We start from the raw sequence: 10,932 nt of genomic DNA on the forward strand, positions 1-10,932 counted from the left end.
GTGTCTGCGTCAGTTACCTGCCCGATCATTTCCCTTTGGCAGCTGTTGGGAGTTGTGTTCTCCAAAGCCAGGACTCAGCCTCCCACAGAACTGGGAAGCTGATCTCTCAATGCATTTTAGGCAGAGCCTTTGCACTGCTCAGGGGCCTTGGCTGTAATATCTGCATAGAGAATGACTGAATTGTGTGTGGTGGACATAGCTCCACTGCCTGTGTGGTACAGACACACTGCATGCAAAACCGTGGTTCTCATGCTAGTTTTTAATGCCTTGCAGGGCAGGATTCCTTGTGGTAGGTCAGAAGCTGTATGTGTTGGAATGACTGTTCTGCGGCTTTACTGCAGCTTTGCGTTTTGACTCCATGTGAGGTGTTTTGCAGGATGTCCATAGCCACCCAAGCTCAGTTGTATTGTACTTTGAGCATAGAACCCCTTCAAGGCTTGGTCCTAGTAGAGCAGAAACCAGTACTATGTACATGACAAGTTAAAGGTGTCATCTTCTTGAAGAAAAGAAGGAGGAAGATGATTAGGACACAAGAAAGACATATTATATAAAGAACTCCATATAGTTCTGAACAGCTTGAGAAGAGATGTAAAAACAGAAAAGGGACTGATACAGGACGGTTGCAGAGAGGAGACAGAGTGTGCATCTAGAAGGGCTTGTCTGTAAAGAACAGAAGGTCCTCCATCAGCACGACATTTTCTTCTGACCCGTAGCAAAAAAAAAACCCACACAAACCCAAATTCCAGAATTCAGAACCAGAACTGTGATACTGAAATCCTACCAGATTTGGGGGGGGGGAGGAAGAGGATGATGCTGTCATTCTAGCAGTTCTGTTGTGGGTTGACTTTAACTTTGTCTGGTGTGTTATTTTGCATCCTGGTGTTGTGTTTCTTACAGGTGAGTTCATTATTGGTCGTGTTATTAAAGCTATGAACAATAGCTGGCATCCGGAGTGCTTCTGCTGCGATATCTGCCAACAAGTATTGGCTGATATTGGATTTGTCAAGAATGCTGGCAGGTAGATCTTCACCCTTCCTTCTGTTAATTGATCATGAATAAAATTGACTAAGAGGGGCGACTGAGAGGTTTTGGTTCCTGAAGCTTTCCAGCTGAGATAGAAAAACTGAGGCATCTTTTGTGGGGAAAAGTCTAAGAGTGCATCACAAAACTAAGAACGGCAATTTTAGAATACACACTTTAAAAAATAGCACCAGATTTCTTGGCAAACACGGTGACGTTTTGGGGCCACTGTTATGCTTAATAAGAGAGAAAACATCCAGTTACAGAAGCACTGTCTTTATTTCTGTCACAGAAATGTTTACTTTCTTTTCCAACTTAGGTTTCCAGTTTTAGTCTTGTTTAGCACCTATTTATTAATAATTGCTTTAAATTCAGTGGGAACCTTCACAGACCAGGATATTTTTACCAGCTGCGATCAGAAGAATGTTTGACATGTGGATTTTCCAGCCATTGGCTTCATATGTGTAATAAGAGAATTTATAGCAAACTGTTTCAACACAGCTTAAACTCAAATGAGGCTTCCGTGGTCATAGAAGATAAAAAGATCGCCCTGCCTCTTCTGAACTTGGTTAGTCTAGCTAGGAAATCATTTTAAAGACTATTTTCCCTCCAAAAAGGACTGACTGAAAGGAGGTTCTGACAGAATTTTGGCTTATAGTTTGCATGGTAGTACCTGGTAGCAGTACTTAACCTCTCTTTTTACGCTGTTTCAGACATCTCTGCCGTCCTTGCCATAACAGGGAAAAAGCCAGAGGCCTGGGAAAGTATATTTGCCAGAAGTGTCATGCCATTATTGACGAACAGCCTCTCATATTCAAAAATGATCCTTATCACCCTGATCATTTCAACTGTGCAAACTGCGGGTAACTTGAGTTCTGCAAAGGGAAATGGGAAACTGCTGAGTTTACTTGCTTCATCAGTTTACGTCTTAAAGTGAAAACCTCTCCTGTGCAGTTGGCAAGAGGGGTGGGGTTTGGGTGCCTTGTAACTGGGTATGTGTTACTGCTTTTGGGATCGTGGGGTTGGACCTTGAGTTCAAACAATCTGTCAGGGAGCAGAGAAAGACTGGACTCTGCAGAACAGGGTGGTACCTTACAAAATACAAAGTATGGACACAGATAATGGTTTCTGCAGTAGCGAAATGACAGGTTGTTATTCTGCTGTGAGAAGAAGAAAAGTGTTCCTCTTTGGCTGCTTGAGTTACTATCTTGCCTATATTATTTCATTTTAGCTGAATGGCACACAAACTTTGTTCTGTCCTTTTAAAGCTTATCTTTTTCTTGGACGCTTTCTCCCGTCTCATTTTATCAGCTTCTGCAACTGCAGAAGCTGTGTGTTTCTACACTGCACTGATGCACAGACCGTGGAGCACTGTAGGATATAGCATGGATTATTAGTTTATTTCTTGTGCAAAGGGAGCTACTATTTCATTGCCATAGCAAAGACTGATTTGAATAACAACATATACAGTTGTGTCAGTGGCAACCAGCTGAGAGCATTAATGAGTATGGCCACGTTCTAACCATGCAAATTAGTAAAAAGTAGAGTATATGAGATTCTGCAGTTGGCAATGAATAAATGTAGTTAGCTCATTTGAATCCATAGGTTTTTTTCTCTGAAGTTTGATACAAGGAAAATGTACCTAGATGTAGAGGACTACATTTTACTTTCAGTTACAGCTACACAAATCTAAAATAAACCAGTGATAAGATTGCCAGAATATAAACCGAACATGTCTACAGCTTTCACACACACATTTGTGCCACATAACCAGAATGCAGAATGCCAGTAGCTCAATTGTGGTTTCCAGAGACTTAGTGCCTTAGTGCCTCTCACTTTGCAGCCTATTCTCAGTTTGTTGTGATCAGTCTTGAACTGTGTTGAACTGTCATATTTGATGCTGCTGGATTACTGTAGGACAAACACAGTTTCTAAAACAAATTTTAAAAGTTATTTTTTTCTTTTCAGAAACTCTCAGGAGTTGACATTGTTCAGTGCTGTTACTCATGTTCTCAATTCATGAACTTTTGAACAGGAAGGAACTTACTGCTGATGCTCGTGAATTGAAGGGAGAATTATACTGCTTACCCTGCCATGACAAAATGGGCGTCCCCATCTGTGGAGCATGTAGGAGACCAATTGAGGGCCGTGTGGTGAATGCTATGGGCAAACAATGGCATGTGGAGGTAAATACCAGATGATTGATATATTGTCTTTTACAAACATAAATGTTAACATACCTATCTGTGATTTTGCTGATGAATTTCAATGAAAGGATTAGCAAAGTATGCAGCAATGATCAGTAAATACCTTCTCCTAATCCTGTTTTCGGCCTTCTTGTGGCCAGTCTTCCATGGTGAGATAGGAGTTATTTCCTATGTTATGGAGAGGTTTGTCTGTGAAACTAAAATCGTTTATCAAAGGAAGCACTGTGAGGTCTTTACAAAAGAAAATTTCAGAATGTAAAGTAGTATGAGTGGAAATGCAGTAAAATTCTGAGTCAACCGCAGTATTACTTATCATCATAATGCCCTCATATCTTCCACAGTCACCTGCCATGTAAATATCTCTAAAGCACTTTATGTGAGAGTTCGTATTTCAGGCACGTGTACAAGATGTGTAGTTCTACATCTTCAATTGAAATCAGAAAGATAAACAGTTTATTCCTTTTGTTGTCTTCACAGGAGTGTAATAATGTTGCACATTATCTACAGTTTAATATCTCTTCATTCTGTTCATTGATAACATATGGAAATCCCTTTGCTTGATTTTTTTTCTTGTAACTTTTGGATTGAAATCTTGAAGACATTAAAAGGAACATTCTTTTAAGTGGTCTAAATGTAGAAAGGAGAAAGTTTTAATTCTCCTTTTCAAAATGGGACAGCTAGCTCAATAGACTTCAGTGATGTTCAGCATTGGGTTTGGTTGGTTTGCTTTCCAGAAAAAAAAATCATTACTTCCAAATAATAATAAAAAAATGGTGTGTAATTTTCTCTGTAGCATTTTGTTTGTGCAAAATGTGAAAAGCCATTCCTGGGTCATCGTCATTATGAGAGAAAAGGCTTGGCATATTGTGAAACCCACTACAACCAGGTAAGGTTGAATATTTTTTAAACTGGTGTTAATCAGTAAACTCATGGATTGATTTTATCAGGTAGAGATGGGAACCCATGGACAATCTGTCCTCTTACAGGCACCTGCAGGTGTAATGCCAATTAGCACATGTTATGTTACAGTTAATTTATATGGGTTTCTCTGTACATTGGTATTGAGAAAGAAAGTTGCAGGTATTTCACAATAGATAGCCAGGACAATCAGTATTGAGTTTTTCTTCAAGCTTACTGGTAGTTAAGTAGAGCTGTTACAAGCTTTTATATGTCTGGGAGATCATAGCAGGTAATGGTCTTTCCCAAGAAACCGAGGTATATTTGCCACTCGGTGGCTGTGGTTTAAGATAAGGCCCTAGTCACTAGTGGGGTTTTCCCTACAGCTGCTGCAGTAAGGGGACTGACTGACTGTTTTAACCCAGGTCATTCATTAGGTTGCTGAAGATTGCAAAGACTAAATTTGTTAGATGACACCACCTAGTGACCACTTGCATTTATGTAGGAGTTCTATAGCATAAAATTATATAATCACAGAATGGTCTGGGTTAGAACGGACCTTAAAGATCAGCTAGTTTCAACCTGCCATAGGCAGGGACACCTTCCACTAGGCCAGGTTGCTCCAAGCCCCATCCAACCTGGCCTTGAACACTGCCAGGGATGGGGCAGCCGTAGCTTCTCTGGGCAACCTGTGCCAGTGCCTCACTACCCTCACAGTGGAGAGCTTAATCATCTCTCTCCAGACTCCCTTGATTGTGTAGTCCTGCATCACGATGCATAGACCTTTCTCATTTGGAAGCTGTCAGCATTGTGTCATGTCCACCTCTTCATTTATATAAATACAAGAGTAAGGGTTATATTTGGGAGTTGTAAGGCACCTGCTAATTACAGATGGATTCTTAATTTGCCAGTGATGAAGGGCAGATGATTGAAAAGTTGCTGGCATACTTGTAGACAATAAATGCTGTGACATTAGTAGTAATAGTGTTGCAGCCATGATGGGGCAGTTGCATATCCCAGGCAAGTGCTGTATGTAGAGCGGATGTCTTTTACTAGGTTAACTTCTACAGTTAGAAGAAAAGACATGAAACTTTGGGCACTTCTTAACTGTTGTGGGCGAATGTTAAGCCCTGAAATAGAATAAATAATTTTGGGCCTAAATTTTCCTCTTTTTTTAATAAAAATAACATTTCCTTACAGTTTTTGCCAGAAACAGTAATGTGTTGTTCTAGTCATGCATTTAAGTCCAAATGTTAAACTGGCTGGTTATTAACTATGTGTATGTGACACCAACTGCTATATTTCAAATGTTCAGGATTAGAGAATGTTAAAACAAAATTGATTGGAGTTAAACAAATATTTTCATCTTTAATATTGTAAACACTTTTTGTGATGAGATGATGCAGAATGTACTTGTAAAACCAGACCAGACTTGCCAGCATTCTCTTTTATTTTACTGAAATATTGCATCCATCAGCTGAAGTATTTTGTTAGTTTCAGAAGTTCCCCTGATAAAATCATTACATAAAAATTTGTCACTTATTTTTCCTCTTCAGCTCTTTGGTGATGTTTGTTTCCACTGCAACCGTGTGATTGAAGGAGATGGTAAGCACTTTTCTGTTTCCTTAATGTTCCTTACTGATAGAATTCCTCTTTAAAAGTGGAAGTAAATGGAAAACAGCCCCCTGTTGCATCCTTGATTGTTCTTATTAAAATAATACCACCCATTCACTTGATCAGAGATGAGGCTAGCGCTGATTAGCCAGAGATCAAGTGGTAAGAAAACTTCAAGCATTTCATGACAGTAGAAGACCATTCAGTGTCTGAAGAGAACCATGGTCAACTGGAAACCCTTTAATGACATGCAAAGGCCAGGAATTCTGGGAGATGCACAAAAGTGGCTTCTTGCCTCATCAACTTCCAAAATAGGACACATGTAACGGTGATAATGACCACACAGGCATCTCCTTAAGCGAGTTTAGGAATCATGAACCAAATATGAAAAAGTATTTAGATATTGAAAACATGGGTGGGCACCCTAAGGGACTTTTTAAAAGTGCCTAGTTCCCATTGCATCAGTTTGGTTCTTAGAGTATCACAGGAACATGTGTTTTGAAATCAAGGCTGATGATAATGTCACAAACCCAGTAAAAATCATTCTTGGAAAGATATGTCCTGTAGAAGTGGCAGAACTGGAAGCAAGTGATTTAAGTTTTTTGCGGGTGGGGTTGTTGTTTGTTTGTTGTTTTTTGAGGGCAGGTGTGATTTTGTGGGGTTTCTGGGACAGCCAGGTATGATAAAACGCCAAAAGCAAATTATTCTACCGGAAATAATGCAACATTATGTGCCTATTTACCCCTGCCTGAAGTAAATACTATAATGTTAGCCTAAGCCAAAGCCATTAGCAAAGTAGGAGGAAACCTCCAGCATGTAAAAAGAGGCATAAACTAGTTTATAGTCATGTAACTATAGGGTGAGACCTACATTCCAGAGGTGTGCTTTCCCCACATTTTCTGAGCTGGACCTGCAGAACAACAATCCAAAACACTTTAGAGGAAACAGTGTCCTCTTCTTCAATAAAATCCTGCAAATATGAGTGAAACTGGAACTTGAGGTGAATGAATAAATCCAGTTTGTCCCATAACTACATCTCTGTATAATTCTAACCTTTCACCCTATTATCTGACACCCATGTTGTATGTTTTGGTCTCTGTGGAAATGAGCAGAATATAGTGTAATGCAGTAGTTTCTTGAATATCAGTGTATGTCTTCAATTACATTTCTTCTTTCATTTACGCACACAAATTTGACACTGCTGTCACAAATTATGAATATCCAGTATTATTCTCTCTCTGACGGGTGAAACAGACATTTGCAGCAGCAGTTTTTGAGTGTCTATGACTGTTGCTTGGGAGCAAAGACTTTCATCAAAGACTAGTACTATTTTGGCAAGCAGTGGAATAACTGCATCTGTGGATGTGTTTGCCGCATACTGCCGGAAAAAAGCTCTGCACGATAATACTCTGGTTCTGTTTGTTGTTGACAAAATATTGTATTTTATGAGACCATTGTCCTGCATCCTCTAACTTGGATTAAGAAGAGAAACACATTTTGGCAAGGAAAACTGAGAAGGTATATTGAAAAAGAGGGAGAACAGAAAATGTATTGAGATACAGAACAAAGAGAAATACTTACTTTCTCTCCAAAGCAAAGAATAAAAATATGTCCAAGTTTGTCTCGATCAAGTAATTTACTCCCTGAGTCCATAGATATTTTCACCTAGGTAGTGCTGATTTACCAACAGTGTTCTTGGGCTGTGCAAGTGCTGCTGTTGATGGCACTGCAGTCTGAACTGGACCTGAGAAATGAAACCAAATGAAAACTTAAACAGTTTTGCTGGATTGGTCTTCAGCTGAAAAAGTTTCCTGATGAAGTTGAAAACACAGCCTCATAGAACAGTTGCCTGAGGTCAGTATGCTATCAGATGAGGTGGAGGCAAGAAACCGGAGGCAGAAGGAGGTTAAACTGGTCTTGTCTCAGCTTTATCAGTGCTCACAGTCCTACTACACTACACTCCCATGTGCCTTTCTCATATTGCCATGTTATTCTGGTAATCCATAATACTTGATAAAAGAATCAGATGACTGTTCTTCATGCCTTATGAACATGTAAGCTTAAAATTCCTGTAAATTTTTTTTTGTTTGTTTTTGGTGTTTTTTTTTGTTAATGATTTCTCCTTTTTTTTCCCATCACCTAGTTGTGTCCGCTCTGAATAAGGCATGGTGTGTGAACTGTTTTGCTTGTTCAACTTGCAACACTAAGTTAACACTCAAGTAAGTCTACCAGTAAGAGTGATGCCTTCGAGTGATGTCTTCAAAACATACCAGTGTTTATCTTCAGGGTGTAGATGTTCCTATAGTGTAACTGTTACGGTATGAAAAAATATAAAAGCAGCATTGAGAAAACATGCGCATCTTTCTTCGTCTTGCTCCACTTACTAAATTACATCTCGTTCAGCTCTCTGTTCAGGTCTCCTTCACCTGGTGTTCTTAACTCTTCTCCCTTTCTGTCCTTTATTTTTTCTGTGTTTAACTCTAAAGGGATAAGTTTGTTGAAATTGATCTAAAACCTGTCTGCAAACACTGTTATGAGAAAATGCCAGATGAATTTAAGCGACGACTTGCCAAACGGGAACGTGAAGCAAAGGATAAAGAGAAGCAGAAAAAGAAAAAGCCAATCTGTTTGTAAACTTTTTTTCCTTCTCACCACCATCTCTGCTCCTTTCTTCTTTGGTCAGTGCTAAGGATGCTTTTATTTTGAGTTCTTGCATGAATTTATGGCATTCAAAACCAAAATATTTTTCACACTACTGTAACTTGAAATCCTAAGTTGTTATTCCATTATCTTATGTTTAGTCTGTTTAGCTCTTCAGTTAGTTTTTAAAGGCTTTTTAAATGCCACAGTTAATAAATATGGGCATTTGGGTAAAAACAGGGCAACTTATTCAACAGGGTATGTGTAATTACTGCTTACAGTGTATAACCTTATAAAAGTAACTTCATAGACGTGTATAAACTGCAGTTGTAATTTTTTGCCTGCGCACATTTAATAGTGTACTTTTAAAATGTATTTTTCGCTATCCCTGATGATAAAACTTTGCCTGTATTTTGCTTTGTCATTCTAGGAATAAATTTGTTGAGTTTGATATGAAGCCTGTCTGCAAAAAGTGTTATGAGAAGTTTCCTCTAGAGCTGAAGAAAAGACTGAAGAAACTAGCTGAAACTTTGGGAAGGAAGTAAAGACTTCATCTGCTCTCCTCCTCCTTTGTGAAAATCCTATGCATATTACTTGGGGGGAATGGGGCTGTTTTGAGGCTGCAGTAAGGCAACAAATGATGATGTATGCCTTCTATCTAATGAAATTGTCTTAAGAGTCTCTGTTCTCTACATGAGAACGTGTGCTTATTTGTTGATAAACATACTGTACTTCTGAACTAACTTAAATACCCACTCACCTGAAAGGTTTCTGACCCTGATAATGAACTGATACAAGTGGCCCATTCTGCACAGTCATCTTGGAATTTTACAGAGAGAATTTGCTTCTGAACACCTGTGAAAAGAAATTGTGCAAATGCGTCCAACTTTTGGGGCATGTGTTGTCGTTTATATTAATGAAAGTATTAACCTTCATATTAAGCATGCACACAAAATGTTCCCAAGTCAAGTGGCTTGGGCAAGAATCCAGTATACTTCTCCTTGTTGGAAAAAATGTGCTTAGATTTCAGGCCAAGTTGTCTCATTAAGGAGCCTTGTTTCTGATGGTTTGATCAGATTTCTAAATACAGTCACTCCACAAATGACCTACTTCTTTTAGATTATGCTTACATGATGAATCTTTGTACATCAGGCTTAGCATGAAATACGTATATAAAATATGTATTCCTATTGCAAGAAATGAGCATACTCGGAACTACTTGAATTTTGCTATAATCCACTCAAAATAACACATTAACTTTTATATATGCTTTTGCATTCTATTTACTTTTTGTGCCTTATTCTGCTGGACCATACATAACAGTATTCTATTAAATATATATATAGTTTTATTTTTTATTTCATATTTTTATGCAGAAATATATACAAGGTATTTTCAAAAGACAACATACTTTGCCTTAATTATGCAGGTTGTGAAGTATTTTATTTCAAATGTGAACACCTGAACTTAAAATTTAGCTTCTAGACTTCATTGATTTTCAGAACAGTACTGAAAGTGCGTATTTCAGTGAACTGGCAATATTACTTTTACACCTAAGAGTGTAAATATACAAGGTTTGATCCTGCTAGGATCTACTTCTATAGCCATCCTCAAGAACTGAGCTCACAAATCATCAGAATTCCTTATAACATACCTTGAATTGTTTTATACTATTGACTTCTGTCCATGCAAATCTGTTTCATTTTTCCCTTTCTTATAGAAAATACAGTTACTTAGGACTTCTTGATGGTACTACATTATGAAGTACGCATTTTATTGTATTTTTTTTAATTTTTTATATATTAGTGACTTAAACAGATTTTATGTAATTACATCATCGGAAGTAAAATTTTCTTTCCTGTTTATGAAAAATTAGTTGCTTTAAAACACCTGCTTTCCAGTGTCCTCAATAAAGGCTATGTTATGAAACCTTGTATAACCTCTCTTAAATGAGTGCTTGAGAAAGGTGGGAAAGCAACTAGGCTCTCTCGGTTCCCTATGCTTTTACCTGTGAATGTATGTAAATACTTCCTTATTATCCTGATTTAAAGGAGACATGCGCCTTTCCTAAATACCTCACAGGAGTTAGTTCTCAGGTTCATGAAAGAAACCACAGTTTGTTTTATGAAGAACAGCTTGATTCTTCTGGATGTTTTCTGCATTGGCACAAGCCGCTGGGTTTTCCCCAAGAAAGTGTCTCATCTCAGTTTAAAACGTACACCTTTCCAACAGCTTCTGTCCTACTTTGACTGTAATGAAACTGTCACCCGAAACTTCCAGTTTCGTGCTACCTATGGTATTTTTTGACTACTTTATCCTCTGTAGTTATCAAATGCTGTAGTTCAGCAGCTGAACATAGTCCTGACTCTGTTCAAGACTGGAAAAGCTTAAAATGTGCCAAATAAACGTACATAACTAGCATGGTAGTCCCACTGGGATTTTGTACTGTGCCATGGATTGAGTAGACCGTACTCAGCAATGCTTTCTTGTTGTAGGTTTTTTATGTTACACTGACTGTACATCTTTTCCTTCAGCCTATGTATGCACAGCCTTA

At 38.3% G+C, this 10,932-nt stretch overlaps 1 protein-coding gene across 7 annotated transcripts in view; it reads left to right on the plus strand.

The window, feature by feature from the left end:
* Positions 1 to 10,307, plus strand: part of LIMS1 (LIM zinc finger domain containing 1) — a 75,433-nt gene extending 65,126 nt beyond the window's left edge. For 5 of the 7 annotated variants that reach the window (XM_061472652.1, XM_061472654.1, XM_061472653.1 and 2 more), the window contains exons 4-11: positions 898 to 1,018; positions 1,734 to 1,883; positions 3,056 to 3,206; positions 4,021 to 4,113; positions 5,681 to 5,729; positions 7,882 to 7,957; positions 8,225 to 8,416; positions 8,809 to 8,946. In XM_061472652.1, the coding sequence (XP_061328636.1) occupies positions 898 to 1,018; positions 1,734 to 1,883; positions 3,056 to 3,206; positions 4,021 to 4,113; positions 5,681 to 5,729; positions 7,882 to 7,957; positions 8,225 to 8,372 (788 nt within the window). In that variant the 3' untranslated portion in view covers positions 8,373 to 8,416; positions 8,809 to 8,946. Of the gene's footprint in view, positions 1 to 897; positions 1,019 to 1,733; positions 1,884 to 3,055; positions 3,207 to 4,020; positions 4,114 to 5,680; positions 5,730 to 7,881; positions 7,958 to 8,224; positions 8,417 to 8,808 lie in introns of all 7 variants that reach the window. The other 2 variants (XM_061472651.1, XM_061472649.1) reach the window with 1 other exon arrangement.
* Positions 10,308 to 10,932: the final 625 nt, after the last annotated feature.

This window comes from Pezoporus flaviventris, unplaced genomic scaffold, assembly GCF_033815535.1.
Source record: "Pezoporus flaviventris isolate CSIRO_AGI_PZ_B2104156 unplaced genomic scaffold, CSIRO_AGI_Pfla_v1 ptg000072l, whole genome shotgun sequence".
NCBI classification, from domain to species: Eukaryota; Metazoa; Chordata; class Aves; order Psittaciformes; family Psittacidae; genus Pezoporus; species Pezoporus flaviventris.